This window comes from Tauraco erythrolophus, chromosome 11 (genome assembly GCF_009769465.1).
Source record: "Tauraco erythrolophus isolate bTauEry1 chromosome 11, bTauEry1.pri, whole genome shotgun sequence".
Classification (NCBI taxonomy): domain Eukaryota; kingdom Metazoa; phylum Chordata; class Aves; order Musophagiformes; family Musophagidae; genus Tauraco; species Tauraco erythrolophus.
In genome coordinates, this window is record NC_141475.1 from 16319394 (window position 1) to 16347151 (window position 27758).

The following is a 27758-nucleotide window of genomic DNA, read 5'->3' on the forward strand; positions in this document are numbered from 1 at the left end:
TCTGAAATGCCCTGTAGAAGGCTAACATGATATATTTGTACACTCCCTGGGCAGGAAGACAGACAGTTCTTCCAGTGGATGCACTAAGGTAAATAATGGATTGTGCTATGTATGTTCTATGATGGGACAAGGCACAGAAGATCAGAGTAAAGGGAGAAAACCACTCCAGGTTGAAAAGTTAGAAGGCATTAAAAATATATACAGAACAAAAGCATGTAGTCTTGATGATGGGGGAATGGATGGAGATCAGAGGTCTGGGCTCCTTGCCACGGGCTGCTTGACCTCAAGCAAGCCTTCTGAGATATTATTTCCCCTCCCACCCTTTGTCTGTGTAGCTCCCAGGAGCTTCTAGGCAGGGTTGGTCTCAAGGACAGCAGAGAGAATACTTTATCTTGGTCATTGCTTCCAAGACATACGATAAACTTAATTCGTATATGTACATATATAAAAAAACAATATTCAGGATATCTTATGGAGCAAAAAAGGAATAAACGTAAAATGCCTTGGGAGTGTGTGGGAGGAGAAGAGCTCCCAGCCGGCTATTAACCCACTTGCAGGACAAGGCTTTTGCTGAAGTTTAAAATTAAAATTAAATTAAAAAAAAACCAACCAAACCCAAACGAATTTTATCCTAAGCCAGAGGTCTGGCTCCAGCCTCAGCACCCGCCCGCCGCGACGCCGGCAGAGGATCAAACCCCCCCGCGGCCCAGGCGGCCCCCGCTCCGCTCCGCTCCGGCCCGGCCCCCCAGCGCGGCGGCGGGCGGGCGGCTCCGCGGTGCCGCGGGCGGGCGGGGGCTCAGCCCGCGCGGCCGCTTGTTGATCGCGGCGCGCGGCGCCGCTCCGCGCCTCCCGGGCCCCGCGCCGCGCAGGCAGCCTCCGCGCCCGGGCTTGTCGCTGCGCTGCGGCGCCGCTTGCATTTTTCCATTGCAACGTTGCAAACCCCTCCTTTTTTTTCCCCCCTCTCTCTTCCTTTCTTTCCGTTTTTGTTTTTTTTTTTTTTTTTTTTTTTTTTTTCTTGCATGAAGATGGCGGCGCCTCTCGCCAGCAAGGCAGGGTCCGCCGGCACCAACAGCAAGCCTCCCTTCCCGGAGCTGGATTTCCGATCGGGAGCCAGGGTGGAGGAATTGAATAAACTCATCCAGGAATTCACCAAACACGACCAGAGGGAGTACGACGACCAGCGAGCCCTGGAGATCCACACGGCGAAGGACTTCATCTTCTCCATGCTGGGTAGGGCAGGGACCGTGCGGGGCGGGCGCAGTGGCGATGCCGACTGGGGACCCCGCGGCAGGGCTCCCCGACGGTGCGGCACCGGGCCGACCCTTTTCCCGAGCCGCGGGCGCGCCGAGCTGAGAGTCCTCGGCCGCCGGGCGGATCTCACCCCGAGAAAACTGTTTTCCTACCCTATCCACCTAGCCTTTAGCAGCGATGTATTTATAAGCATAGAGGAAAGGCTGGGTCGCAGAGCTGGCCGATGCCCGAGAAACACGCCGAGCCTGAACCTATATTGTTTTTCTCCCCAACTCTGCAGGCTGTAGGAAACACAGATATTTTTTCCTGGACGTCTTATTTTGGTTATTAGACCGGCTGATGCTTACACAAGAGCATCCTCTGAACTGCGTTTCTTGCTTAGGTTGCAAAACTTGCTGCGAGTGAAGCGAGTCAGATTGTGGCGAGGGAGTCCTCATCTGCCTAAAACTTTGAATCGCGGGCAGGGATCCTTAAACCAGGGTGAAACATGTGTTGGCCCTTGCAGAAATCACCTGGGCTCTGGCATGACTAAGGCTTCTTAAGATTACCCGCGGAATGACTAACAACTCTGATTCTCTAGGTAGTCAGTTCCTGTTAAATATTTACCTTGCTTTGACTAAGAAATCACTCACGCGAATGAGAGCCTTCAGGATACGAAAGGATGCTCTTTAACTTGCGGGCTGCACCTCGAAATCAGTCATCCAGGTTTGAATCAAACATTTTTTCATGTAAAATGAGAGCATGGGTAAACAGTAGGTGTGGCCAGCGAATGGTTCTTTGTAGCTCGAAGGTGCACATACGAAGCATATTTGGCACAAACCAAGTGTATGGGCTACATGTACACTGTGAATAATCTACGTCACTTTTCTCATTCAGAAGCACAGAGCTATCCTATTGCAATAGTAATTATTTTCTGTATTGGGGGGGTAATCATTGTAATAGACCACTTCCTCTATAGCCATGAGCATACCTACACTCATTAAATGAGAAACTGTCTGTCCATCTGGTTACCTTGTAAGGTACCTGGGTAAGTATAATTGCCTGCTGTGAGATTTGCACAATTTTGTGTGTTTATTGCTTTTTCACCAAGGGCTGAACAGGATATAGCAGACTAAATTTAGCTTGAGAACAAGGACAACAAGTTGAAAAGTCAGTAGCATGTATATTTATAGTTGCTGTTATAAATATTTTCCCTTCCTGTTTAAAAAAAAAAAAATGATGTGCTGAAGCCATGGTTGCATCAAAGCCTGTAGGATTTTTGTTACAGAAAGTCGATCCTGTGGAAGTCATCCACTATTAAGATCTGTTACATTTTTCAATCAAGGCTTTAAATAACTGGCTGCAGAAGCAGCACTGGATGGGGTGAAGCAAAGAAGAGTGGAGAGAAAACAGCCAGAGCAGCAGTTCTGGGTGTGTGGCTAGCAAGTAGAGAAAGCTTCATGTGATCCTGTCCAAGCATTGCTAGTCTTTCCAGCGGACAGGAACCACGGCATTTCTTCCTGCCTCATGCAGGAGAAGGCAACAGAAGAAACACGGGAGAACGGGCTGGAGCATCCCTTGTATTTTTGCAAACGCACCCTAATGCCTTGGTGTTCATGAAAACAGGGAGCCGCCTTAGGCTGTTTAGAAATAACGTAAATTCATGTGACTTAATCTAATGTCTGGGAGATGAGTGTTCTTCAGTTTTAAATGTGTAGACTAAAAACAGGGTTTAAACAAAACCTGTCTTTCTATTTAAGTTATGCCTAACCATTTTCAATGAGGTTCGTTTCTGAAAAAAAAAAAAAGAGATTTAAGGATCAAGCCCAGGACAGAAATGGAGATGGGGTGTCTCATTTGTCTTCATTAGACCCAGAGGTTGTGTTTGTGGATCAAGAACCTTCTTAGCCAGACAGGCTCTTAAATCTAAAAGGATTTAACTTATTAATAAATAGCTCTTTCCCCTGTGCCTGATTCCTCCCATACATAGTACTGCTCTTATCTCATCGGGTGATGATAGGAAAATTAAACGTAGCCTTCCTGATTTAATTACATTGGTGCGTAATTGGTGGATGAATGATAGGCGAGGAGACTTTGTGTGGCTTCTCAGATGTTTGTACTCAGCATGGCTTGCCCTCTAGGTCAGATCTTTTCTTAATATAAATTTCTATTTATATTAACTCTTTTTCATCTGTACTGTCTTGCCCTGGCTATTAGCGATGGAGCTCTGGGAGATCTCAAGAGTTGGGCTATGATAAAATTAGGGAGAGATACTGCGTGTTATGCCTTTGTCCAAAATCTTGTGCCCCAAGCTTTAGAATAGGACTGTAAATGACCTGCCTATCTGGTGGGAGGAGCGAGTATTTGCTGAAAGTGGACAATTCCTGGACATCACATTCATAGTCACTAAGACCATATGGTCTTGCAAACATATAGGTGAAACACTGAAACAACAGGTGTCATTTGGTGCCTTTGCTGATAACCTCTTGTACTCGCACTGAGCTGTGCCTCATCATTGCTTGTCTCTTTGATACGGGTATAACTGAGCCACAAAGGAGAGGAAGGTTGTATTAATCAAGAAAATGAGTGGAGAAAAGACAGTCTCGTTCTGGGCAGCAGGCTGGTTGGGAGTGACTGAGAGACCAAGTCTCTGCCTGCCAGTTGTGAAAGGAGCTAATTACTTACTCTGCCTATGATGCTGTTTTGGCGTTTTTTTGTGCTTAAAGAGTGATTAAGGAGTATTTTTATCTAGTGATGATATTGAAGTCAATGATATTTTGATTTTTAAAGCACTTGCTGCTATTGTGAGGAGAGGTGCATAGCACTATTATTACAAAATCTTTTAGGGGTACCTGGCATAGAGAGTACTGTCTCTAGTACAAATATTTCCAGGAAACTTCTTTAATAAACACTCCCTGTCTCTTTCTGTTCAGCACCTACATAAAAAAGTGTTGTAATGCACAGATACACTAGGCTTAAAAAAAGCCATATATTATGCTCTTGGGAACTAGAACATTGCATATTAAACAGCCCCTTGAAATTTCTAGCGCTATTGCTGCCTCAAACTAGACCATGTTATTAGGGATACTGACTCTTGTCTTTTACTTCTTAACAAGAGGAGAAGAAAATAAAAGAGCAATGAGGTATGAATAAATACAGATGATGCAGAACTATTTCCTCCATTCTAGGCACACACTGGTGTTCAGTGATCTAGAGCAGTTTTCAAGCTCTTCAGGTTGGTTTCCCTTTCCTATCATGAGACTTCTTCTCTGTACAGTCAAGAGGGATACTCAGAACATTTCGTGCCATTCTCTTTCCTCTCATTGCCCTCTGGCCCCCCCAAATCAGGGGAAGGACTGGTTTAAATTGGTGCTAAAGTGGCCTTTTTTTTTTTTTTTAAGGCCTCTAGTGTATGTTTTTGTCACTTCAGTGGTTGCATCTCACTTCTGCAGGAGAGGACTGGAGCTGCTCACCAGGACAGGCCACACTTTGAGGATTTACTGCCAGCTACCACTTATAGCTGTTGACAAGACCTCTAGAGTGCTTGTATTAGCACCTGATACAGGAGAGGTGGTGAGCCTGTTCTGAGAGCATTTCCTTTTTCTCTCATGTCTGCCAGGTGCTGAGCTGGGTGTGCTAACAAGTGTTTCTGATAGAGGCAAGTCTCGTAGTGGAGGCAGAGCTGTCATCAACAAAAAATTGCTGCTGCTGCCAATACCAGCTTCCCAAATGGAGTGAGTTACTGTGCTGGGCCCCTGAATCTGTAGCAAGGCTTCCAACTGTTCGTTGGACTCTCGGGCCCCTAAAATGCGTGCAGTGGAGGTGCAGATTGCTGTGCTGAGAACACAGGTGTCCTGACAACAGCTCGCTTTTATTAGCATCTTCTACAAGAGAAGCATTTCGTGGTCCTCCCCTGTAGCCGAGGTCTGTATAGCAGAACAACAGTGGTAGCGTGACTCCGTTGTGCGGGTTTGTGCGGTGTTTTTTTCTCCCTTTCCCTACCTGGAATAACTTGCTGATGAAACCTTCTACTGTAGATTAGAATTGAGGCGTTGTTGGAAGCGTTACCTGTTTGTCTATGATACATCATGGAAATTCTCTGGTTTCTGTTGTGGTGTCGAGCTGATGAAATAGCAACAGGATTGGAGCGATCTCTCTAGGGTTAAGTCTTTTGTGTGTGTTCGCCTTTTCTCAAGAGAGGCCAATCATGATAGAAGCACACTGTAGTCCGAGGCCTATGTTAATAAAGGCTCCCTGCTGGCATTCCCTGTGCTGCTGAATGCATAATGCACAGCTGTTAAAAACAACCTTACTGTATTGCAGATTTCATTTCTGGCTTCTGTTGGGTCTCCTCTCCCTGCAGGCTGCATGTTTCTGTATTTGCATTTGAGGTTGTGGGGGTTTTGTCTTGTGTTTGTGGTTTTTTTTTTTTGTAAGGGATAGGGTGCTACGCTGGTAAAGTAACCTAGCAAGGCATTGGTAGCTTCTCTTTGGTTGTAGCTACCAGAAGTCAACCAATTTCATCTAACTGGGGATTCTTTCTATGTAACTAGTTAAAAAGGATCGGTAGCCTCCTCTGTCTCTTTGTTCAAAGCGATTGCTGCTCCATGTGTGCAGTGAAAATAGCTTGAAAAAATCTCTCTCTCAATTGGTTTTAACATGCTGGTACTTCACTTGCTCAACTACTGTTTTGAAACATTAGGCTGTGATGCAAAGTATTTAGTGTAATAGCTAGGAACATGTCCTAAGGGCACAAATTCTCATGGCAGGCTTGTCAGGCTGCCCACCGCCTGTTCCTTCAGTCTGTGGAAATATTTGTAAAAGATTTGGGTGAATACATGCCAAGCCCAATTATGCAATTATGTTTTAAGGGCAATTTTATAATTATAGTGGAGGATGGTAGCTAGGATACGTGAGTTGTTGGGTTTTTGACTTTTCCTTTTTTCTTCCACATGACTTTGGCATGAATGCTAAAACATTCGGAGCAATTCTAGTCAGAAACCAGTTGTTCAACTTTCTTTTAGTCCACTGGCTATTTTTATAGGTGAAGCTAAATTAAAGACAAGTACAACATTGCTCAGGAAGGCTGGAGGACATGTTTTATTATAGCCTTGGTAATTTGTAAGACGAATATGTACTCAGAGACCCAGAGCAGTCCATACGCAGAGACCAGTCTAGAGGAGACTCAGGATGTAATAGTCTTGTCCTGCCTGGACTTCTCAAAGAGAATCTCCAAGCTGTGCAAGTTTTTTGGATAGTTGGGATTGTCTTTCTTAATTTTTATTTGACAAATGCCACGTTCCTGCTGGCTTTAACCATTTCCTGTACAGCTAAAACTTTGCATCTTTTCTTGAGTCTTGACAGGTACGCTGTTTCCCCTGTGCATGTCATAGTCCTTTTGCTACAAAGATGGATTTCCCAGGCACATCTCTGAAACCCTTTCCTGCGTTCTCGGTCCAGGTCAGACCCTGGCTGATTGTACTCTGCAGGATTGGTTCCAGGTCAGACCCTAGCTGATTGTACTCTGCAGGATCGGTTAGGTGAGAAAGTGCCAGGAAGAAATGTGGTAAACACCAAGAGATTAGCTCTCACCTCCAGTCAGGGGGGCTTCATTTGCCAGGGCTGCTTCAGCATGATGCTGTGAACAGTGATTGAGATGACAACTGCACCTCCAGACATACCTGTGTGAGACCCTGTGGTGGCAGCTGCAGGTAGAGGCTCTGGCATAGACCTCTTAACTCTCTTTGTGTCTAAGAGAAGTGACCCATCGTTGAGTCCATTACCTATGGCTGGGTGATGCTAGTGTATGAAACTAACTTAAGAAGCAAGAGCTGTAGCTCATTTGCTATTAAAAAAGAGGCTTAAGAATTGAATTCATTAAGTAGGGTGACATACCTCCTCAGCCAGGTTTTCCTTTAGCAACTTACAGCTGGTATACCTTAAGTTCCATATCTCAAAAGAAAAACCGTTAATTCTGCTCATCAGTAGCTTTCCCTGATATCCTCTGCACTGAGAGAAGCGGTCCATTCATCTCCACAACATACGATATTACATTTAGACTTTCCTTAATTTGTCTGTCTTTGGGGTGTGAAACAAGCAGTAGAGTAGATGAAGTTCTGGGGAAGCAGAGACAGATATCTGCCCTGCTTTTTTCCTTGGGAAAGCAGAGGACCTAGCATGGGAGCTAAAGCAGAAGGCAGCTTTGGATGTTGTACTCACAGAAATTCCCTTATTGAAAAAAGAGGAGTGTGCCTGCATGGGAGCAAGGGTGAGAGAGCTGAAAAATGACCTTTAGGTGAATGTCTCAAGTTATTTGCCCAAGCCTTGTTCTGATCGCTAGTCGTGTGATGTGAGTTCAGGAGACTGAACTGTAGCTTTATTGGAACTTGCAGCCATGTTTCACAGGTTCCCCATCTTAACTATGGATTTTATATCCAGTGAAGGTTTATGACTTCTATTAGCACAAAGCTGTCTGTGTTACTGTCTGACTAACAAAAATATGAGGGTTGGCTTCTTTTTTGCTAATGCAACTGGAAGGCAGCTTATGAGACATTCAAAATAAATCTTTCAGCAGTAGCTGATGTTCCAATTGACAGATGCTGCTATGGATTTTGCACTCGTTAGTAAAGAGAACTCCACTGATTGCTTTCATTTCTACCATTCTTTTGCATTCCCTTTTACTGCAAATAACGATTGTCCTGGACTGAGTGGGTTAATCTGTGCCTTAGTACTTCAGCCAACCTGTCAGGTCTCTGAATCATGTACTTCTACATTAGATAAACTTTCTGCAGTTCTTTCAAAGCACAATTTCAGTGACTTACTGTTTGTAAGAGAATCAACATATGCTGTAGCATTCAGTTTGAGGAAGATAAATTCCCTTCTCCCCAACATATTTGACTTTTGTGTTTTTAATAAACAGTTGATGCTAAGGAAGTTACAACAATCCTGTTAATGCATTATATTTCATGTCAGACAGTATGATTTTCATGTAATTTAAAGCATTTAATTAGAAGGTTGTTAATGCATTTGTTACAAGCATGCTGGTGTCTAAAGTACAATTTGCATACCACTGAGTGGGGGTGATTAATTACTTTAAGGTTCATAGTATCCATGTCTTTGAAACAGCAGTGGTAGCTACGTTCACCCACTCACATTTAGGGCTGCAGGCAGAAGTTTGCACAGCACTAGGTGGATTCAGCAGGTAGAACAGGAGGTGAGTGGCATCCATTTCACCCTAAGAAAATCACTGTAGGTAAAACACTGAGTCAGGACACTCCAGACCTATGTTCCATTCCGAGGTGCCTCCAAATTTATACAGACCTGTGCAAGTTTCTGGATATAATGATATGTAATGGGACCTCGGTACTACCAGAAACCTTCCTTACCTCCTGCGCTTCAGCAGTCTGTGAAAGATGGGGTGGTACCAGAATAGTGGAACATCGTGGTGTTGCTGTTCTCCATGACAGGTTGGTTTGACCATGCAACCCTCTGAGACTGAAGTTGGAAAAGGAAGTCTGTTTTTGAGAGTCTAGCCTCAGAAAGTATTTAAATAGTGAAGGCAAATGGTTGCTCTGTCATTGGGTGTGATCTAGTGGCTTCAACATCAAGTACAGTTCAGCCTCTGAGAGAGAGGTTACAACCTGACCCAGTTAGGCAGTTCTAGCAAGTAATCTTATTTTATACTGAAGGGATCCCAAAGCAAAATTGGGACAAATTAGTTTAAAGAATGCATCCTGGCCACACTCTGCATACTGATGTAATTTCGCAGTCAGGCAATGCTAAGTGGTAGAAGGCAGCAGTTTGGGACAGAAAGCAAGGGGAAAATACAAGACGTGGCCAAAGCTATAAATCCTGCTGGGATAGCCATAAGGAATTGGCAGAGAATATTTTTTTATTTTTTTTTTTACTGATGACAGCTTTCTAAGGTCATGATTTAGATGGAGAGTAGAGGTTTATGTGTGGGATGTCGTTGGTCTGCTTAGGTCTTCTCTGCTGTGGCTTGCAGTCTGACCATGCGGAATTTCTTCCACCCACTGATGGAGTGAGAGTTCATAAATGATTTGGTCCAGAACTGCTGAGCAGCTAGAGAACACTCGCTGTTGCATCTAGAAACAACAAAGTCGGTTCTTGCTTTACTGCATAGTCTGTTGGGCTGTGCGCTTTTTCTGTTCTAAAATGTGTTATCCCACCTCTCCTGTTCATGTTTTGATGCTACACCACACCTCTCAAGGAAGGATGTTTTTATTCAGTAGTACATACATGACCTTGTTTAGAAAATCAAGTGCTGAGGTTGTGAGGAAAAAAGTTGTATCAAACAGCTATCAAAAATGCTAAGACAAACATTGCAATTAGCTTCTGTGCTTTTCCCTTCAGCACCTCTACTCTTTGCATTTTAATGGATCACTTGAAGAGCTGGTGATGCTTTGGATGACTCCTCTTGGAAATGAATCCTGTGCTAATAGCTCTGGCTGGGCCTGATCCACAGGCAGATGCTTGGAGATATTTCATGTTTGTTTTGTACCTCACTAATTAATGTACAACTTGATGGTTGAGCAGCAGGAAAGCTGCGTTTGCTGACACTTCATAATATAATGATTTAATCCTTTGTGACACATTCCTGCTGAGTGTCAAAGCTGATAACTCTAATCTCTGTCCCTAGCTCAGTGGGACAGGATCCTGTTCTAGAAGGCATTTTGCAGGAGCTTGCAAGCTCTTGCAGGTACTTTGCAACCAATCTGTATAAACTTTTTTTGTACATTGCCACTCTTGACTGTGCTTGTACAGGATTGCCTGACGCACTGCACTGAGGAATCTGGAGTTGATTGCAAACAAAGGAGCTAACTGACTGCATTCAGATGAAATAAGGCTTGTCCTGGGAGGATGGGGCAATACCCTAATCTTCTAAATACAGTTCTTCCTTTGCCAGCATACAGAGCGGGGTGGTTTTATTGATTCAGAGGTGCCTAAACCCACTGCTCTTTGTTATGTATGATTTTGAAGCCTGGGTATGGATGCAGATTTGTACACGGAGATAGCTGTACGGCTGCTCTCCAGTGCTTATCCCTTGTGATACAACCAGCAGAGCTTGCTTGTGTTCCAGCATGGACAGTGAATTGCTGTTTATTTTAAACTTTTAGTTGAATGGTGTTCATAAAACAATTTGCAGCTCTGCAAATAGAGGAGGGAATGTCACTGTAACAACACTTCAGGGGCTCTGTTGCCTTCTGTCCCTGAAATTTGCCTTTTGAAAGTTGCATACAGTGTGCTGAATGGCAGATCAGGTATTGATATTGGCCCCTTGATATTAGGCCCTCAAAGCCTGAGTTGCTGAAATGTCCATATTTCATAGACAATAGGCCAACCATGTGCTAAGCAATCAGTAACTTGAGGAAAATAAGAGGAATGCAAGTCTCTCTGCAAGTGCAGCATGTCTCTGAACAAGCTGCACCTTCTGAATTAAGCGCCTGGTGTTTTTTCCTGGCAAGCTGTAATGCATATCTAAGTGCAGTATTCTGAAAAAGGAGCTATTATAATTTGACTGAGCCCCTATCAGAGGCTTGTTTTATGTGCTAAGTTGTCTGTAAATGCTTGACCCTGTACCTCCAATTTTTCCCAATATCCTGTGAATTTTATGAATGTGCAAAACATTCAGTTGAGGCAGCGATGTTATACTGAAAATAACTGCTTTGACACAGGCTTGTAATATCAAAGAATAACTATGTCTGTGCAGTTCTTTTAATTATCTTGGGAAGGCATTCATATGTTCTATGTAAGCACTTAACAACTATTTGCACATTATCAGAGCTGCAGAGTTAAGTTACAAGTTAGTCTGGAAAATCAAAGTTAAAGAAAAGTTATTTTGATCTTCTTAAACCTAAATTCTGGTTCTGGAAACATAAGGCACTTGTGACTTACTTAAAAAACTAGATAATCCTTCTCACTCCTTCACCCAAGCTGCAGACAGGAGGTTTAGAATCATCTTTTTATCTAAGCTACTTCTTAACAATGCAGGTAAAGAAATCGGTGTCTAAAAATCTGCTCTTGTGCTGAGACCAGTCTTGTAAGACATCACTGCGTAGATGAATCACTCTATTGTGCTTGTGTATGTCAGAGTTCTCAACTTTTTTTAATGAACCCTTTCTTTACCTTGAATGTGTGTGTGCCTTTATTTTATTCTACTTTCTGTCTTACTCCGCCCCAAACAAATAATTTAGGTGGAAAACATTTGCTGTTCAAGGGCAGTGATGGCACTGCTTTGGAGTGTAGGAGAGTGCTGTTGAGAAGGGATATAACCTAGGTCCGCAGGTGGAGGTCTCATCCCCTCCTGGCAGAGCTGTTCCACTGTGACAGGCTTCACTGAGCCGAGGCCAGCCCTGCTCAGCGAGAATTGTAGGAGTCCTATGGAAGAGAATTCTGTCTGAGGGCAACAGGAGTGAGGGAGACAGATGAACAAAATCCCCAGACCCACAGCATGTCGATAGACCTCCTGTTGTTCTTAGTTCTTGTCTGTAAATGGCACTAGTTTCCGCTGTTGTGCACCAAGACAATAATAAATAACAATCCTTAGCATTTATATACCACTTCATAATTTTCAGAGTGTTCAACACACATTAACTAATTCAGCTGAGATGCAAATATTCTGTGAGCAAAGCTAGTCTTCTTGCTGCCCAGGGACACCTTTCATTACAGCTGGGACAAGGCTTTTCTTTTTCCCCTTAAGTGGAGCTGTTGGTAGGAATATTCTGTACAAAGACAGTGTCTTTCCTCCTGAAGTTTTTAAGCCTTTGCATGTACCCCTGTTTACACAGAAATTGGAGTACTCTGAAGTCATATGTGGTACTATTAAGCAAATTATGCAGGAGACTTGCCTGTACATTCTGTGCGGCAAATATGCAGATCGACAGTTAACAGATTTGTGGTTTCAGAAGCCACCGAGTGAGCAAAGATGTCGATGCATTAAGTGCATCTTTCTGTGCTTGCATAAGGCCTTGGGGGAACGCCATCTCTAGTGGATCTCAAGGCTCAGAAGGGCAATAAACATGTCAGTTCTAACTGTGCTGGATCATCAGACCATGTGCTGAAGAGAATTGAGGATGCTTGGTGCAAGGCTTTGGTCTATGTTGCACTAGACCCAGCACCTGCTAGAGTACCAGTCTGTCTCTTGGGGCAGGAGAAAGCCCAACAGAAGACCTATTGCCAGATAAGAGATGTTTTTTGAGGGCGGTTAAAGACATTATGTCCTATTGTTCACAATCCTGAATCCCAGACATGGAGTAATTCATGCATTGGCTGATGACCTGATTTGTCTAGCCTTTCACTCACTTTTTGCTTTGGCATTTTGTGTGTGTGTGTGTGTGTGTGTAGAGCTGATGAGGGGAGTTTGATGCGTCTCTGTCTGTATCTTTGAGCTGGACAGGATTGGTTCTAATTTTTATTTGTGAGAATAGCACCTCTTTTTAGCATTCCATTAGGGTGACTAGAAGATATGCATCTTTTTTTATCAGGTCACATAATAACCTGGGTTTAGTGGTTTACCTTGGAAATAACTATATGGTGGTCTTTGTAAGCTGATGCCTGATGTTGTAGAACTGCCCATGTGCTTTGTAGTTATAGCCCTCTTTCTAGTCTATGAGGTTTAGTTTTAACTGGGTGGTGGCACTTGTTGATTGCCTCTTCATCTAACCTTTTGGTAACTTTCTTTTAAAAAAGTGATGCCTGCATGTTTGACCTGAAACTGATTCTGAAAAAACAGCATAGATAATAATTTTCATATAAATGGTTGTATGAACAGGAACACCATTTGCCTCTTAGTGACCTAATTATGCAGGGAGGTAGCAACGCATTTTGAGATCAAAACTCTCATCTTGCTACAGCTTTCTCTTCAGCTAACAGCGTATGGGAGAAGAACAGCATGTTTCTTGCAGGTGGTGATTTCTCTTTCAGGGGCTTTGATACCCTCATTTTCTGTTTGAAGTTAATGTGCAGATTGCTAGGTGGCATCACTCAAAGTGACTGACTGAGCTGCTGTTGTATGTGAAGATGTCTCCAAGACAACTAATTTCCTGGTCAAACAGCACATCGGCTTCTGCCACAAGACATTTTAAGGGAGTTGGTCAGCTGAAAGAGCAAGATATTTCAACAGTTTATTATTAGCACTGTAGCTGCCAAATACAGCTCAGAGTCTAAGACTGCAAATGTTCCTATTAAACACTGCCAATGAATAGCTTAAGAAAAAGGATTGTGTGATTTGACTAGCAAACCGATTTGTCGGAGAACTTTGACCAAATAATAGGAATTAAATCTCTACCTTCACAGTTCATTTTCTCCAATTGTTATACATGTTCCTGTGCTGGAAGCATAGGGAATTTAGGGACCTTCTTTCCCTCTTATGTTTTGTTGTTTTATGTCCAGACTTCCCTGCTACATTTCAACTCTGCTTTTTTAGTGTTAGTGTGCCATATTTTTTTCTAAAATATACCCCAAAATCAAATATTTGTTTCCACTTCTCTTCTGCTCTGAAACTCAGAAATGCTTAGTGACTCCTTCCTGTTCTGAAGTTAGGATAAAATAGGCTTGAAGCATTGGATTTCTTTCTCCATTTTGTCCCCTCCTCACAGTCCCCTTTGTCTCCAGAGGAGCAGTGTTACTGGACGGATGTAGAGCACTTAAAAATATTTTTCTTCCCCATTTCCAATTTTTTACTTTTCTTTATAAAATACTCCTATGCCCATGTGGTTTCAAAGAATTCAGTCCAAACCAAAATCAAAAATACCCACTTTTTTTTCCTGCCTTCCTTGCAAGGCTTGATTGTACTGCCTAGCTGAACAAACCCCACCTTTGTCTTCGCTTTGGAATAAGAAACAAGCAGGCTTGTTGATTCATGCTGCATTAACACTATCCTCCTCCCTCGCGCTGTTGCAGTGGTTATCAGAGGGGTAGAGTGAAAGCTGCTTACTGCTTTTTTCATGGGACCTCCCAGGACGCTGCTGCAGGGTGGATCTCCTGCATTCCAGCCTGAGACCTTACAGCACTTACTCAGGCTCTAACAACTGGAGGAACGCAAGCCAAAACCTCTTTGTGCAATAGTGGGTGAAGAGAGGACACCGAGGGTGCTACTCTGAGAACACTTGAAGATTTTTCAGATGAAAGCCCAGGAGCCATATCCATGCGCTGACCTCTGTCCCATGACACATCTGAACCTGAACTCTCAGCTAATAACCCCTGAGCCACTAAATTGCCTTCTCTGAGCATGCCTGCATGCGTTGGGGAATTTTAGGAATGTGGACTTCAGCACTGTGTGAGGTTGCTGCTGCTCACCCTCTGTTCAACCAAGAGCTTTAGAAGCTGCAGTGGGGTTGGTATTGCCACGATAAAACCCTGTTGTGGTTGTTTGCAGCATTCTTTAACTAAAGATTTATTTTCCTGGTAAGGTTCCATTAGAACAGCAGGAGCCAACATCAAAGACCTGGAGAGAGAGCTCTTCACTTCCCTGGCACAGCACAGCTTCACCCCTCTCCCTTCTGCATCCCCTCTCCCAATCCCTTTGTTTTTAAGGCATCAAAACTTTAGTGATGGGGATATCAAAGAGGCTGTAGTTAGTGATGTGTTGCCTCAAATTACAGGGGCAATTGATCTAAGGAGGTAAGAGAAGAAAGTCTGAGGGAGGATAGAGCTGGTATCACTGATGTGAACCTCTCTTTTTTGATGTCCCCTCCCTACTAAAGCAACCCCATCTTTAGCCTTCAGCTACTTGAATTGCTCCTGTTGGAGGATGTGGGAGGTCCTCTGTTGACCCATGTGGAAGGAAGATGGGAACTAAGCTGGTCATACAGGCCCCACCGCCAGCTTGGTTTTGTCCACAGCTCTGTGTTGTGTGTGTCTTTGCTCTGTGTGTGTCATGCGCAGGAGGGAGCCTGAGTCTGTGCTTATGTTTTCCAGCAGGTATGGTAGCAAGAGGTGAAGGAATGCCCTCCTTAGTCAGTTCCTGTCTCTACTTCTGGTGGATAGTAAAAGGTCCTCCTATTTGCTTTGAAAACCTGCTGACAAAGGAGGGCAAAGAAGTTTGCGTCCTCAGCATAGCAGAACAACCATGTGACCAGCACATGTGAAAGATCCCAACAGTGCATCTTGGAGTCCCATCCGAACTCTGTCAGCACTAACGCAGCCATGAAGTGCCCCACACTTGATAAAGAGGCAGTGATTCAAGCTATTTGAGATTCGAAGTGCAGTATAAGAAACAACCTGGACCCAAATGAGAACTCAGTGTGATTCTAGAGGAAAATGCAAGGTTATTTTTAGGGGTTTTGCTAGTCTGTTCTGCACCAAGGAGGATGATGCTCCAGTTTTTCACTACACTTCAGCATTGTTCTGCCGTATTCCTCATTTCTTGGTCCCATCTATTTTAACTGGCAAATATTAGTTGCTTGAGTACCTCCTTTCCTGACCCTTTGTCTTCTCATCTAGGTTCTGGACAAAGCTGTAGTTTGAAGCAATCAAGGGTTTGTTTTGTCTACAAAATACATTTAAAATCATTCCTTGGTACCTTGCAGCAAATCTATTTCTGCCCTGCTGATGGCCTGGCTTGCAAGCTGAAAATGTCTGCATAGGATTTATTGTGCTCTGACCATTAAATTTTAAACTGCTTTTAATGGTAGATGTTAAATCACTGCTGTCCCAGTTCCAAGCTCTGTGCAAAATTTCTGAGAGAAGACATTTCCCCTGCCAGCAGCCTGTGACAACCTTTGATTTCTGAGAAAGGTAACAAGTTACAGGGCTGTTCACAGGACAAGCAAGCAGTAGTTTGTTGAGGGACCTGTGCGCTGGCCAACGTCCAAGCATCTATCTGGCTGTAGAGAGTAGAGCCAGGCAGACCTGGTACGCCTGTGATGTGAATGAGAGGTGTTCGTATTGGTGTCTGGGTGCAGTCACTCCCCTGGGACACAGTGATTGAGTGGCTTTGCTCTTGGCTTTGTTCCTCCCTGATTGAAGCATCTTTGAAGCAGCAAGAAAACTGAAACTCAGTGTTTCAGCACTGAGCTGCTTACAGCAAGCTATTTTGGTTTTGTACATGTCTAATAAATACTGAACTGTTCAGTGTTGTCACTCAATGTGACTTTGTCCCTTGCTGCTTGGGAGCCTCTGTATAGATTTCCCTTGAGACTGTCGAGACATAGCCATAAAGTCCTGTGACTCAGCATACAATGCAGGCAGCTTCCTTGGGTGGGACACAAGATGTGCGCTCTTCTAGCTGAGGCCGTTGTCTGTCACCTTTGCCTGGAGAGCACTAAAAGCACTAAACCAGAATCTAATGTTTCTCAAACCACTTAATAGTCTTAAAGGCCTTTTCATCTACTTGCAAAGACAGCTGTGGCTGGTGGGCAGGAGATGACTTCCTTGTTAAGGAGTGGGAGATGCCTTGTTCTGTGTTGCATGTGTTTGCAGAGGAAACAGAGCGCCACTCGGAGCTTCCCACTCGCAGGCCTGTGCTTTTCACATTGCTCCGTCTTCGTCCTGGTAGCCTAGCACAGGGCTTTCCTTTTCATCAGCAGGAGTACTGTTTAGTGTGTTTTGCTTGCTTTACCCCAAAGTTGGATGTCATACAAAATCATCATCCAGCACTAGGCTGGTGGGAAATGTTTGAGATCAGTGTATCAAAAAAGGCTGCAAAGCTTACTGTATGTTGCGGCAGAGTTTTCCTGAGCTTGTGCCTGACCGAAGCAGGATGTCCCTGGTCCTCAACACAATGTTTAAAACCACTGTTCATAGCAGTGTTTACAATGATGGCAGCTGGGAGCAAAGCTCTGGACCAGAGTAGCCAAAAGCTTAAAACCGTCTTATATTTGTTAATTTTCCTCCTCTGAAAGATCTGTTCTCTCTAACTCTGGGGTTATTTCACTGTGCTTACAGTGGGAGAGGCAGGCTATCATCAGTAGAGACTGGTGATACTGGACCAGGGTATTAAGCAAAACCACTTTCAGCAAGAATGCTTTCCCAGAGTGGGTCTGCCTGTCTCAGGGTAAACAGAAACTCTGACGTCCTCTCACACCTGTAAAGTTTGAACAGATCATTTGAACGGCGCTGCCGGATGGCTTCTTCCCGTATTAGAAGGGAAGGTGCTGAATGTGGACATCCCAGTGCGCATGCATCTGTCTGTCTGGACCTGTCCCATCAATTAAACAGGAGCTGACATCATATTTGAAGGTCAGCTCTTTTATAACCTAATATTACCCTTTTTTTTTTTCCTCTGGGTTTATTATCTCCCTCCAACCTGCAGCTCAGCACCATCTGGTGCAGGCACACAAGGGAGAAAGATTAGAGGAAAGTAAAGCAGCTTTGTTCACTTCCTCCATTGCTTCCGATGTACAGAGGAGTCAATGGTCTCTTACAGTATTGAATTTTAAGTGGTGGGAAGGGCTGGATCCTGTTAGCTAAGGAGGGAGAAACGGTCTGTGCTTACCAACAATCTGTCAGGAAGCGTCTCATGATTCCTAAGGGACTTACTGTGGCCACAGAGTGCACTTTGCTGCGTTTTATTTTATATTTAAACAGTCTTGGGTTTTTATGACTTGTTTTTCCCAGCATCTGTATTTTCTTTACCTGTAAATTGCCAGAAGCACTCCTAAGTGAGGTACCCGCACAGTCCTAACCCAGACTACAGTCTGCTTTGGTAGTGAAGTGCTGTGAACAGCAGAAGGGCAGTTACAGCTGGCAGAGCCACCAGACTGACACACCACAAGCATGTTCTTCCACACAGGGAGAGCTTCATCGTCCCTGCCAGCATCTGTCTGCGCAGACCAAGGAGATGCAGAGATACTTGTCTGGCCTCAGCTTCCGGTGAAAATGCACCAGTTGTTTCCATTTCATAGGCAGGGTTGGGTTTCCACTCAAGCTTCACCTCGCTTCCATCCTCCCTCCCTCTTTTTCTCCATCCATCTGGAGGTGTGATCACTCTTGGACCAAACTGCATGATGATTTTTTTTTTGTAAAAACAGGGCTCTTTTCTTTCTAATAATAAAATGATACTAATTCGGGAACGCTGATCTCCCCGGCCAGCAGGATTACTTGCAAACTAGTATCTTGTTGAATCACTTCAATGTTACAAATTTTGCATTGGCCTATTTTGAAACAAAATGTCTCTAGCCATAAATACTTATTGTATTTAGCTATTTGGAAAGGATGGCTAATTGGTACGCACTGGCTGAATACGAATATACGAGTTATGAAAACATTTGGCTGACTGTGATTCATGGTATGTACGTGGGGTTGTATCATAAGGCATATAATGTGCATATGGTCTCTTTTTTGTCCACCTTTTCTTTGCTGCTGTGTTGCATTCTTCTAAACTGTAATCAGGTTAAGGATGCTTTGTACAAATTCCTAATTCCTGCAGAGAGGTTAAGCTTGGAGGCTTTTAGGGAAGGTGTTGGGTTTTTTTTTTAAATTTTTTAGGTTTCTAGCCTGTCCCATTATACAAAGAATCTTGAACTAGCAACAATAGACACTCAAAAGAGGAAGATTTATTTGGAAATGAAGGAGTTGAGGATTTTCCAGTGCTTTAGGTTTAGCTCCAATTTGTAACAGAAAAGCGTTTGTCTCCTTTCACACATGTTCTGATGAAGTTCTTTCCACTGTAGTCTTTGAGGATAGGATTGGACTTTTTCCTCTTCTAAATCAGTGTAATGTACACTGTTTCTTCAATATTTGATTCATCTTTTCCTGGCCTCAGCATCTTGATTTATACAAGGTTCTTTCTAGGGCAGATCCATAATGAATGGAGCAATGGTTCCTGTATTTTGCGATGGTTTTGTAGGTTTGTAAAGTGCACTTTTCCAAGTAAGTGAGACAAACTGAAGTCTCTGTACATGACAGTGGAGAGTTGAGAAGGCAGATGCACACGGAGGGCCTAACCAAGTCACCAGTCTTCTTAATGTGAAACTTTGCCACCTTGAACTGAGCTTGAAAATGGTACTATAGAGTCTCATTTTCAGCTTAACTATGAAACCAATTGTGATATGTCCTGTTAATTGCCTAGAAAGGTGTTTGCTCTTTCCCTCCGTGAACCCCTGCCTTTCTATTTTGTTTATAAGACTATTCTTGAAGTAATTTTGATTTGCAGTGTATAGCATGTTTCATTTCCTGTCCAGACTGGCTCAGTTTTCTCTATGCCTTAGCATTATATAAGTAAAAAAAACCACCCTGCTTGCCACGAGGGAAGACTGCATCTAGGAGATACTGAAATGGTGGTTGAGGAGGGAGAAGGAAAACAAATGGAAGGTTTGACTCTTTTTCGCAAGTTTGCTTAGTTGTTTTTAGTGCCCAAGAGAAAAAGAAGGAGGAAATTTTTATTATTCAGGTCATAATGTGACCTTTGCAACCTAAAATCCTCCTAGACATACCACTTTTATACTTCTAGTGCTCTCACTGAAAAGATCTCTCACTTCCCATTTCAAGGACAGTATAAGACAGCAGTGCTTGGCTTCGATCATTTCGAAATCCCCTTATCTACCTATTCTCACTTTATTTTTCTTCTAATACATCTTCATTGGTATTGAAAGTATGCAGCCAAGGTTGAGGAGGACAAAACTTGAGCTATGGTCAGTCTCTATTAATCTCTATTTAACTCTTTGCAGCTTTTCTTTAAGGAGGAGTGTGAGTGAGCAAAACTGTTAAATCTCTCTCTTTTTTATTTGTGTTTCTTTCTGTCCCAATGCAACAAGGAATTTTAATCTGCCTTTTGAAGAGCTTAGAGCTCAATCACTGGTCTGAAATGGTGTATTGTGCCTGATGGTACTGAGCACTCTGCAAGGAGCTCAGGTTCCACCATCTCTTAGTCTTTTCTCCTGGACTTCAGGAGACGCATACATCTTATGATATCCGCAGGCGAGGCTGTACATGCCAGATTTCCAAATGCCAGCCTTCAAAAAAGAGGCAACATGATAGCTGGCTTTGCTACCCGAGATTTCTGCCCCGGAAGAAAGTTCTCTTGATAGACATCTTCATGTAGCTACTGGTGCTGTGGCCAGAGAGGCACCCATACTATCTGGTGAGGTCTTGGCAGAGAATGAACCAGCAGTATTGTTTCATCTGATAGACATCCAGCAAATCCATCCTACAAGTATCAGGTTAATGGTTGACAGTAATACTTAAATTAGCATTTCAAGTTGAAACAGAGGCTTTTGGTTTATGTCGCTAGTACCTCTAGGAGTTCTTGGCTGGGGACGGAGCCCTATAGTGTACTCAAGTCTTTGCAAAATTAATGGAAAACTGTGATCTTTGCTTTGAAGATGTCTTTAGGATATAAGTAGCAGAAGCATTTTCAGTAGTCCTCTGCCGCCTTCTACTTTGTTAACTAGCTTTCATTGGGTCATTTTAACCATTGACTGGACTGTTTGCAGTTGTTTGGTTTTTTGATTGCTCCTCTTTGTATCTCAGCAAAAATCTCTGCTGATTATCTCTCAGGGCTTGTCTTATTCATTTCTGGAAGTGCCCCTGTTGAGGAGCTTGACAGGGGTTTGCTTACTGTCTCTAGCAATAATTGAGCTGGTTTAGTGAGTTACAGAGAAGAAACTGGATTGATTTCCCTTTTGCAGCCTGAACGAGAAAAGCTGATTCTCTTGGTCTGCTGTGTGCTCCGGGCCACAAGCCAAGCTGCTATCAATTTTGCCTTCTCCTCCTATGAAATTGCTAAAGAAAAGATGCTTTCCAGATCATGTGTGTGGAACAGATGTGGCTTATATTACTAGATGATTCAGCTAAAACTGGTGCCAAAACATCTTCCAGAACTCTCAGTTGGCTGCCGGGTTAAGAAAAGGAATAACTTGGTAGAAATTCTGGACTGGCTTTGCCATCTGTGTCTGTAACTGCAGCCATGTCTCTTTGATTTAGGAAAGGTCTAAGAGCGATGGGATGAGGGATGCACACAGAGGTCTTGTGCCATGAGGCCAGGGAGGCACTGGAGATGTATGTCCAGAACTGGGTACTGCCAGCCCAGGAGCATGAGAGGAACACAGAAATGTGATTGCAGTAGGCTTGGTTCATATGCAGGGGTGCTTATACACAGCCTGTGCCCAAATTACACGCTGCTTCTCCCACTCCAAATATTCCTTTATTGTCAAATACCATCAGCATAGAGGTCACTGAGATCTTCTTGGCCAAATGTATTTCCTTCCACCTTCTGCTGAGATGGAGGAAATTCTGTTTTCATAAATAGGAATGTGATTAGCTCACCTATTTTTCTCTTTGCAGTCACGCTTGGCAGTCTACCAGAAAGCCACTGAATAACGTTTTTCGAGGCTAGATGTATACACAGATTCATGCCAGAGACGGGACTGGGCAGATGCCTGAAAGTCTATCACTGTAAATGCACATTTGTTTGTTTAAAACTTTCTTATATGTAGACTGAGAAGTGCTGAGAAAGAGCAGAAGTGCTTGATCAAGTTCAGTCAATGTGCCTTAACAGTGCAGCTCTTTGGACTTTACTGCTGATGTTGTAAATCGGAGCACTTTAACCCTATGTCACGTTAAACTTTTATACATGAGTGAAGTCCGAGTGAAGTCCAAGTGAAGTGTTCTGCTGGTGGTGCCTGGGGAATCCAGCCCGAAGAGCAGAAACTGGCTGTTTTGTAACCCATAATAGGGAAGTATTAAGCTCAACTGAACAGCTGAACCAGACATGTCTTTTACTGCACGGAGGGCATTTCTGGTGAATACAGAGTAGCAAATCTTGGCACTGGAGAATGTGGAGTCTACAGCATGTATGACTGTCAGAAATCGCATTTATGCAAAATGATTGCAGGGTAGCAGCTGTCTCCAGCAGCCAGAACATGGGGTAGCCTCACTCATGGGTGCATCAAAGGGAAGAAATATCTACAGGTGGTGGTGGTGATTGTCTCTGCCCCCTGTTCCCAGAAAAACTTAAACTCTGTCAGAGTCTCCTACTGAAATCTATACTACATCCTGCCTTAATAAAGAGAACTAACTATAGGAAGAGCTGTGGTTTGTTTCTACGACTGCTGAGTCAGGAGGGGGTGGAGATGAGAAGGACAGAGTTGTCATTCTGTTCTCATGGGAAAGCTGTTCGCACGTTGGCACAACAGTTCCTCTCAGTATCTGTCCTCTGGGAGCTCTCTCTATAGTTCAGTAGCCCTTCCTGCCTTCCATTAGAAATCGAGTTATCTCCCTATTGTTGCTTGGTTTTGGACTGTAGTCTGTAAATGAGGTCTCCTGTGCCAGGGAGCAGAACAGCCGAAAAAGCAGTCTCTGCTCGATCTCCCTGGTACATCTCCTGGTAATTTGAGAAAGGTCAAGTGTGGCATGCTTGGGCTACTGCATACTATTGGTTGTAACCTTGGTGTTTTATGGGAGATGGTGGTCCTTTAAACAGTGGGTGGTGCTTCCTATGCTCTGTGCCTATAGAATCCAGCTGCTTGGGAGGGGGCAATGTTTGCACAGTCTGGCTTGCCTCTTTCTGTGTAATTATTAAATAAGTCATTTGGGGTCCTAGCTGTGCTTCTCTGGTTTCTTTTGTGTTTGATGTTGTGTCTTCTGTTCTCTACCCAGCCACTGAAGATTTTTGTGCAGCTTAAAGCGCAGGGACTGGGACTTTCAAAGCAGGAGGCTTAGTGTCCATTCAGGTTAGTAAGGGCAGGCTCTGTCAGCAAAATCTTGCTAAGATGCTTGTAGTTTTTGCTAGGAAGGCACCTTCGCCTGTGCCTGAGCAAAAGGCGGGACTAAGTGACAAATAGACTGGGCTCATACTGCAGGGTTTCAGTGGCAGCACTTTGCTAATCATGAATTACATCTCTTGCACCTTTTGGCAATGCTGACAGATGAGCTTGCAGTAGAAGTTAATAGTGCTTTTGTGCTACCAAATTCTCTTTGATGATAGAGTACTTTGTGGTCCCTTGAATTTCACTCAGAACTGCATGCATGCTTTGGTGCAAAACAGTAAAATGCTGCATATTGCAGACTGAGGTTTGTCTCAGTCTGGTTTAACTGAGGCAGGTTAAAAAACACCCGGTAAAGACAAACCCAAGCCCAGGTGGATGCAAAGATGAAGTAAAATGTATTTACCAAGCTTTTATTTACTTTTAACACAAAGATTTTAAATGGAAGTGTGGGTGCTAATCAGATAAATAGACTGTTTTGTGTATTCAAAGAGTAGAAGTTTTTAGTTACTTGCATTCTGAATAACTTGCTGCAGAATGAGAAGTTTGCAGTTCCCTCCCTAGCTCTGTGACCATTGAATAGTGGAGAGGATACAGTAAGCTAAAAACATAATTTGGAGGAAATTAATTTCTCCCTGCCCCACCTCTTCCTGTGAGCAAAAGGAGGCGGAAGGCACAATGAAGACATCTGTTCCTTTGAACCCACTCACAGACTTGCTGGGTAATAAAACTGGGGGAGAGGAGGAGAACCTAATGCTGCTGTTCAAGTGGTTGCTAATCGCTGATTGTTGAGTGCTGAGGAGGTGAGCTTTTATCATGTTGACCTTCTTAGCGGATATTCTAAAGAAGCTGGCACTGACCTCTGCCAGGATTTAAATCCAGGAGACTCTAAATCCCTTTGTGCCCCTTTCAAAGAGGAGGCAAATCTCCGTGGTTGCTATGCTCTCTCCTCCGCCCCAGGGTAGGTGCCTCTGCTGTGCTGACCCACATGTCCACTCTCGTCTCCTGGGTGAGCCCTTCCCTGCCAGTACACAACCACTTTCTGGCCTGCAGCAAGCTAAACAGGAGCCCTATAGAAAAAGCAAAATTATCTTGTCCCCTGGACCCAAAGCATTCCCACCTCCCATCCACATTTTGCTCTTGTTATGTATAGTGTTTAAAATCTTGTGGCTGTAAGCACAGGGATGTGGGGTCCTCCCCATCCCCCCCTCTCCTCCTGCCTAATCTCATTGTGCTACTTAGTCACAGGGAAGACCACTCTAATGGGTTTAAGCCCTGCTCCTGGCTGGGGGTGTTGGGCTTTATGTTCAGCCTGAGTTGGTTGATATAAGAGATCAGGTTGCACACATCTACTGCTTCAGAGTCCTCCTGTTGTGTCAGCAGGTGCATGCATGAATATTAGGTTTCCCTCTAAGTATCATATCTGGAAACAAAAGCTGTGTAGTAACCAACATGTTAAAAAATGCCAAGGGGGTCATACATTGATCTCAAACGAATAAAATGTGGCCGACAACGCTTTTATGAGAATGCAGGGGCAGATGGTCCCTTAAGAGTTTTCCCAGGCCTTTATAAGTGTCTTAAGGCATAAACCAATAGTTGTGGCACCCACTGGCACCGGTACTGTTAATGGAGGGCATTCTTAAATTGTGGGTTTCCAGTCTCCCAAGTATCCTTCCATGGTATTCTCCCTTAGCTAGTGAGGACCTGTCAGAGAAATGGCCATCTGGGAGACGGTATAAAGTCTATAAACTTGGGATGTTTGTTCAGAGTGGGAATGGTTCTGCCTTAACCAAAGGTAACAAGCAGACAGCTGCTAGAAAGAAGAAAGATGGCTTTGTGCAATGATGTGAAAGCTGTGAGCCAGGAGCCTGCTGGTAGGTATTTGCAGAGCTGACTGGATTGGACAGGAAAAGTCTCTTAGGGGTGGAATGGACACAGAGGTATTGCTGTATTAGTGAATAGGATGGAAACCAAGGCTGAGCAGAGATGAGAGATAAGTTCCAGGGTACTGAGTGAAATGGCTGATGTCTTTGTGAATGCATGCCTAGCGATTATGGCTCTCAGCACAGCTGAGAGTTGCAGATCCACAGATTTTTCAGTCCCTGAAAAAATTCTCATACAGCCTTATTGAAACAGTTAGAAATCTCTCTGGTCTTTCAGTTTCTCTCCCGAGGTGCAAGTTTGATAAACCCACACAGTGAAGGAGAAATAGGGGCTTTGTTATTGTAGGTAGCACTGGAGCACGATGATGTGATTTAAAGTGATGGGATTCTCTAATTTGTGGCTATAAACCATAAGGACAGACATATTATGTTGTAGAGATGAGAAAGGAGTACAGGAGCCCTCAAACACCTCCCTAAACTGTAACAGGTGACAGAATGTGAAGGGAAGAGACAGCACCACAATATACCAGTACGTATAGTGTGGCCTGTGAAGCTGAGCAAGCTAGCAGGGCTAAGCTGCTGCAGTGGCCTGGAAGAAGAATGTGAGCACCAAACGCTGACAGAAGAGAGGCAAGCAAGGCTGGTAAAACAATAAGCAAGAGGAGAGGCTGGTTCTGAATTAATCTTATGAGCTGGATAGGAGTTTGTTCCAGAATTAATCACTTGAAATATTACACAATGGAGACTACTGAGATGTTAAACGCAGCATCTCTAGTAGGCACAATTGTCCCACACCTCAGGGACCCTCTGAGTGCAGGACTGAAAAAAAAAGCACCGGAAAGAACCCTATGTTTCTCCACCAAATATTTTTATCTCCCTTCTCTCTCTTACGGTATGGAGCATCTTGAGGTGCTGAGAAGAGCCTTTGGAGACAGATTCACCCTTAGTAAGAGGAAGAAGAGGGGAAAACCCAGCACTTGTACATTAAGCTCCAGAGGAGGCAACAAGTGTCTAGTCTAAACAACAGAAGACTGCTTGATGCCAGCACAAAAGGGTGTAATATGTGCAAGAGCTCATCAAGGGAAAGGAACACAAAGCCAAGGATGTAATTGATGGGAGGCAGCCCTCAAAAATAGCATGTGTGTGCTAGTCTGTGGGTGACGTGAGCAGCTGAGTGGGAGTACGATGCTGCAAGGAAACCTTGTGAAGGTGGGGATGGAGCTCTCTGTCATTAAATACGTGATGGTACCACAAGCTGATCTGATTATGCAGATGGCTACTCTAGCAGTACGTTTGCTCAGTTTCAGTGCAAAGCTATAGGCAGAGACAAGCAGGAAGGAAAGAAATAAAGGTTAAAATAAGTTCCTTTATAATAAATGTATTAAGGTGGTTAAAGGGGAGTGGCAGATCTCTCATGACTACATTGCAGCACATTCCCAAGCTGGGTTAGTTTTAACAGAGATAAAAAATAGAACAGAACAAAGAACACAGTTTAGATAAAAAGGGATGCTTGGTCTACCCAATGAGAAGGAATTCAGGCTGACAGACTTTAATGGAGTGTCTGGGAAAGGTTTGATCATATGTGCTAACATCAGGAGCTTTCCTCATCCTTGAAACACATTGCTTATCTGGAGTAAATACAGACACAAAAATGGAAAACTTAGCCAATTTTACTCCTTTGTCAGGGCACTAGATGGGAGCAGACCTTACAACCATATTTAGAGGAGGTTACAACACTGCCTAGCAGAGGTTATAATACTCCAAATCACCTTGGTGGAAAAGAGGTTTTTACACTGCAAAGTTGCCTGAATAAATTATTTGATTTCTTTAACTAACGTAGGTTTTCCGGCAACACAAACATTGTGCAACATGATTGTACAGCATACTGTATTCTATCTTCGAGCCAGAGGAAAAGCCACCATGGATTAGCTTAGCGAATCGTGTGAGGGTCTTCTAACTTGACAGGAACACCAGGAATGCAACCTGTTTGAGAGTTTGTCTTGGAACAAGCCAGGCTTGTTCTTTCTTTTCTCTGTCAATCCATAGCCAGTACTGAGTCGGTAGTTAAGATTTGTATGCAACACTAGTAAGTATGGACTCCATTGTGTACTGGGACTTAGAGGACACTTGAAAGGAAAGGCTGGAAAACAGAACCTGTGAAGTATTGTTCTTCTCTGTCCTTTTCTTGAATTTCTAGCCTTAGGCCTGAAATGTCCTGGATAGAAAAATTGGTTCTTATAACCCACAATGTTGTTGGCTGTATGGAAATTAAATCTCTATGCAACACTGCTCTCTCTTCACCCTTCCTTTCAAGACAGAGTTTGGTGCAGAATTCTGTGGTGCTGCTAGGAAGAGCAAACATAGGGTTGCAATAGAGTCCTGGAAGCTACTGCCTGGCCCTGCTTTAGCCCAGCAGGCTGAAGGCAGGGATCTGAAACCATTCACCAAGGCTCTGTGTGCTCTTGGGTGTGAGTTTTGCTCTTCACACTAGCAGTGTGTGACGGGCAGAGGGACATCTCAGCGCCCTGCTTGCTATTTGTCTGGCTCTGTGCACAGGATGGATTATTTCTAATTTGAGAGTCGCATTGACTCTAGAGTTGTGTCTGGAATTGCTTCCCTTTGCTTGGCCCGAGCTGTCCAAGGAAAGTGCTACTGCACAGCTAGACTCAGTCAAGAGCCAGGGAAATGAACCCTGAGAAATGGACCTTAAATCTGTGGTTCTACTTCAACAAAGAAAGGGAAAAAAAGTGCTATGAATGTCCTATTAGGGCACAGATTATTGTCTACAGATTTCTCCCTAGGTGGGACCAGAGTCCACCCTTGGGAGCTGGCAACCAGATTCCCAGTGAGACCCATGTCAGATGGTTCCTCAGGAATGTGAGTAGCTGCTGTCCTCCACAAAGCATAGGGTCCCAGCCACTGCGTAGGGAACCACAGAGCTGTTGTGCCCTGCTTTGGTCTTGCATCCTCTCCTGAAGAA

At 43.8% G+C, this 27758-nt stretch overlaps 1 protein-coding gene across 1 annotated transcript in view; it reads left to right on the plus strand.

Moving 5' to 3' along the window:
• Nucleotides 1-1019: 1019 nt before the first annotated feature.
• The window catches only part of MB21D2 (Mab-21 domain containing 2), a 59873-nt gene continuing 33134 nt past the window's right edge, over nt 1020-27758 (plus strand). Inside the window, exon 1 of the mRNA XM_009987639.2 lies at nt 1020-1230. Within this exon, the coding sequence (XP_009985941.2) occupies nt 1020-1230 (211 nt within the window). The remainder of the gene's footprint in view (nt 1231-27758) is intronic.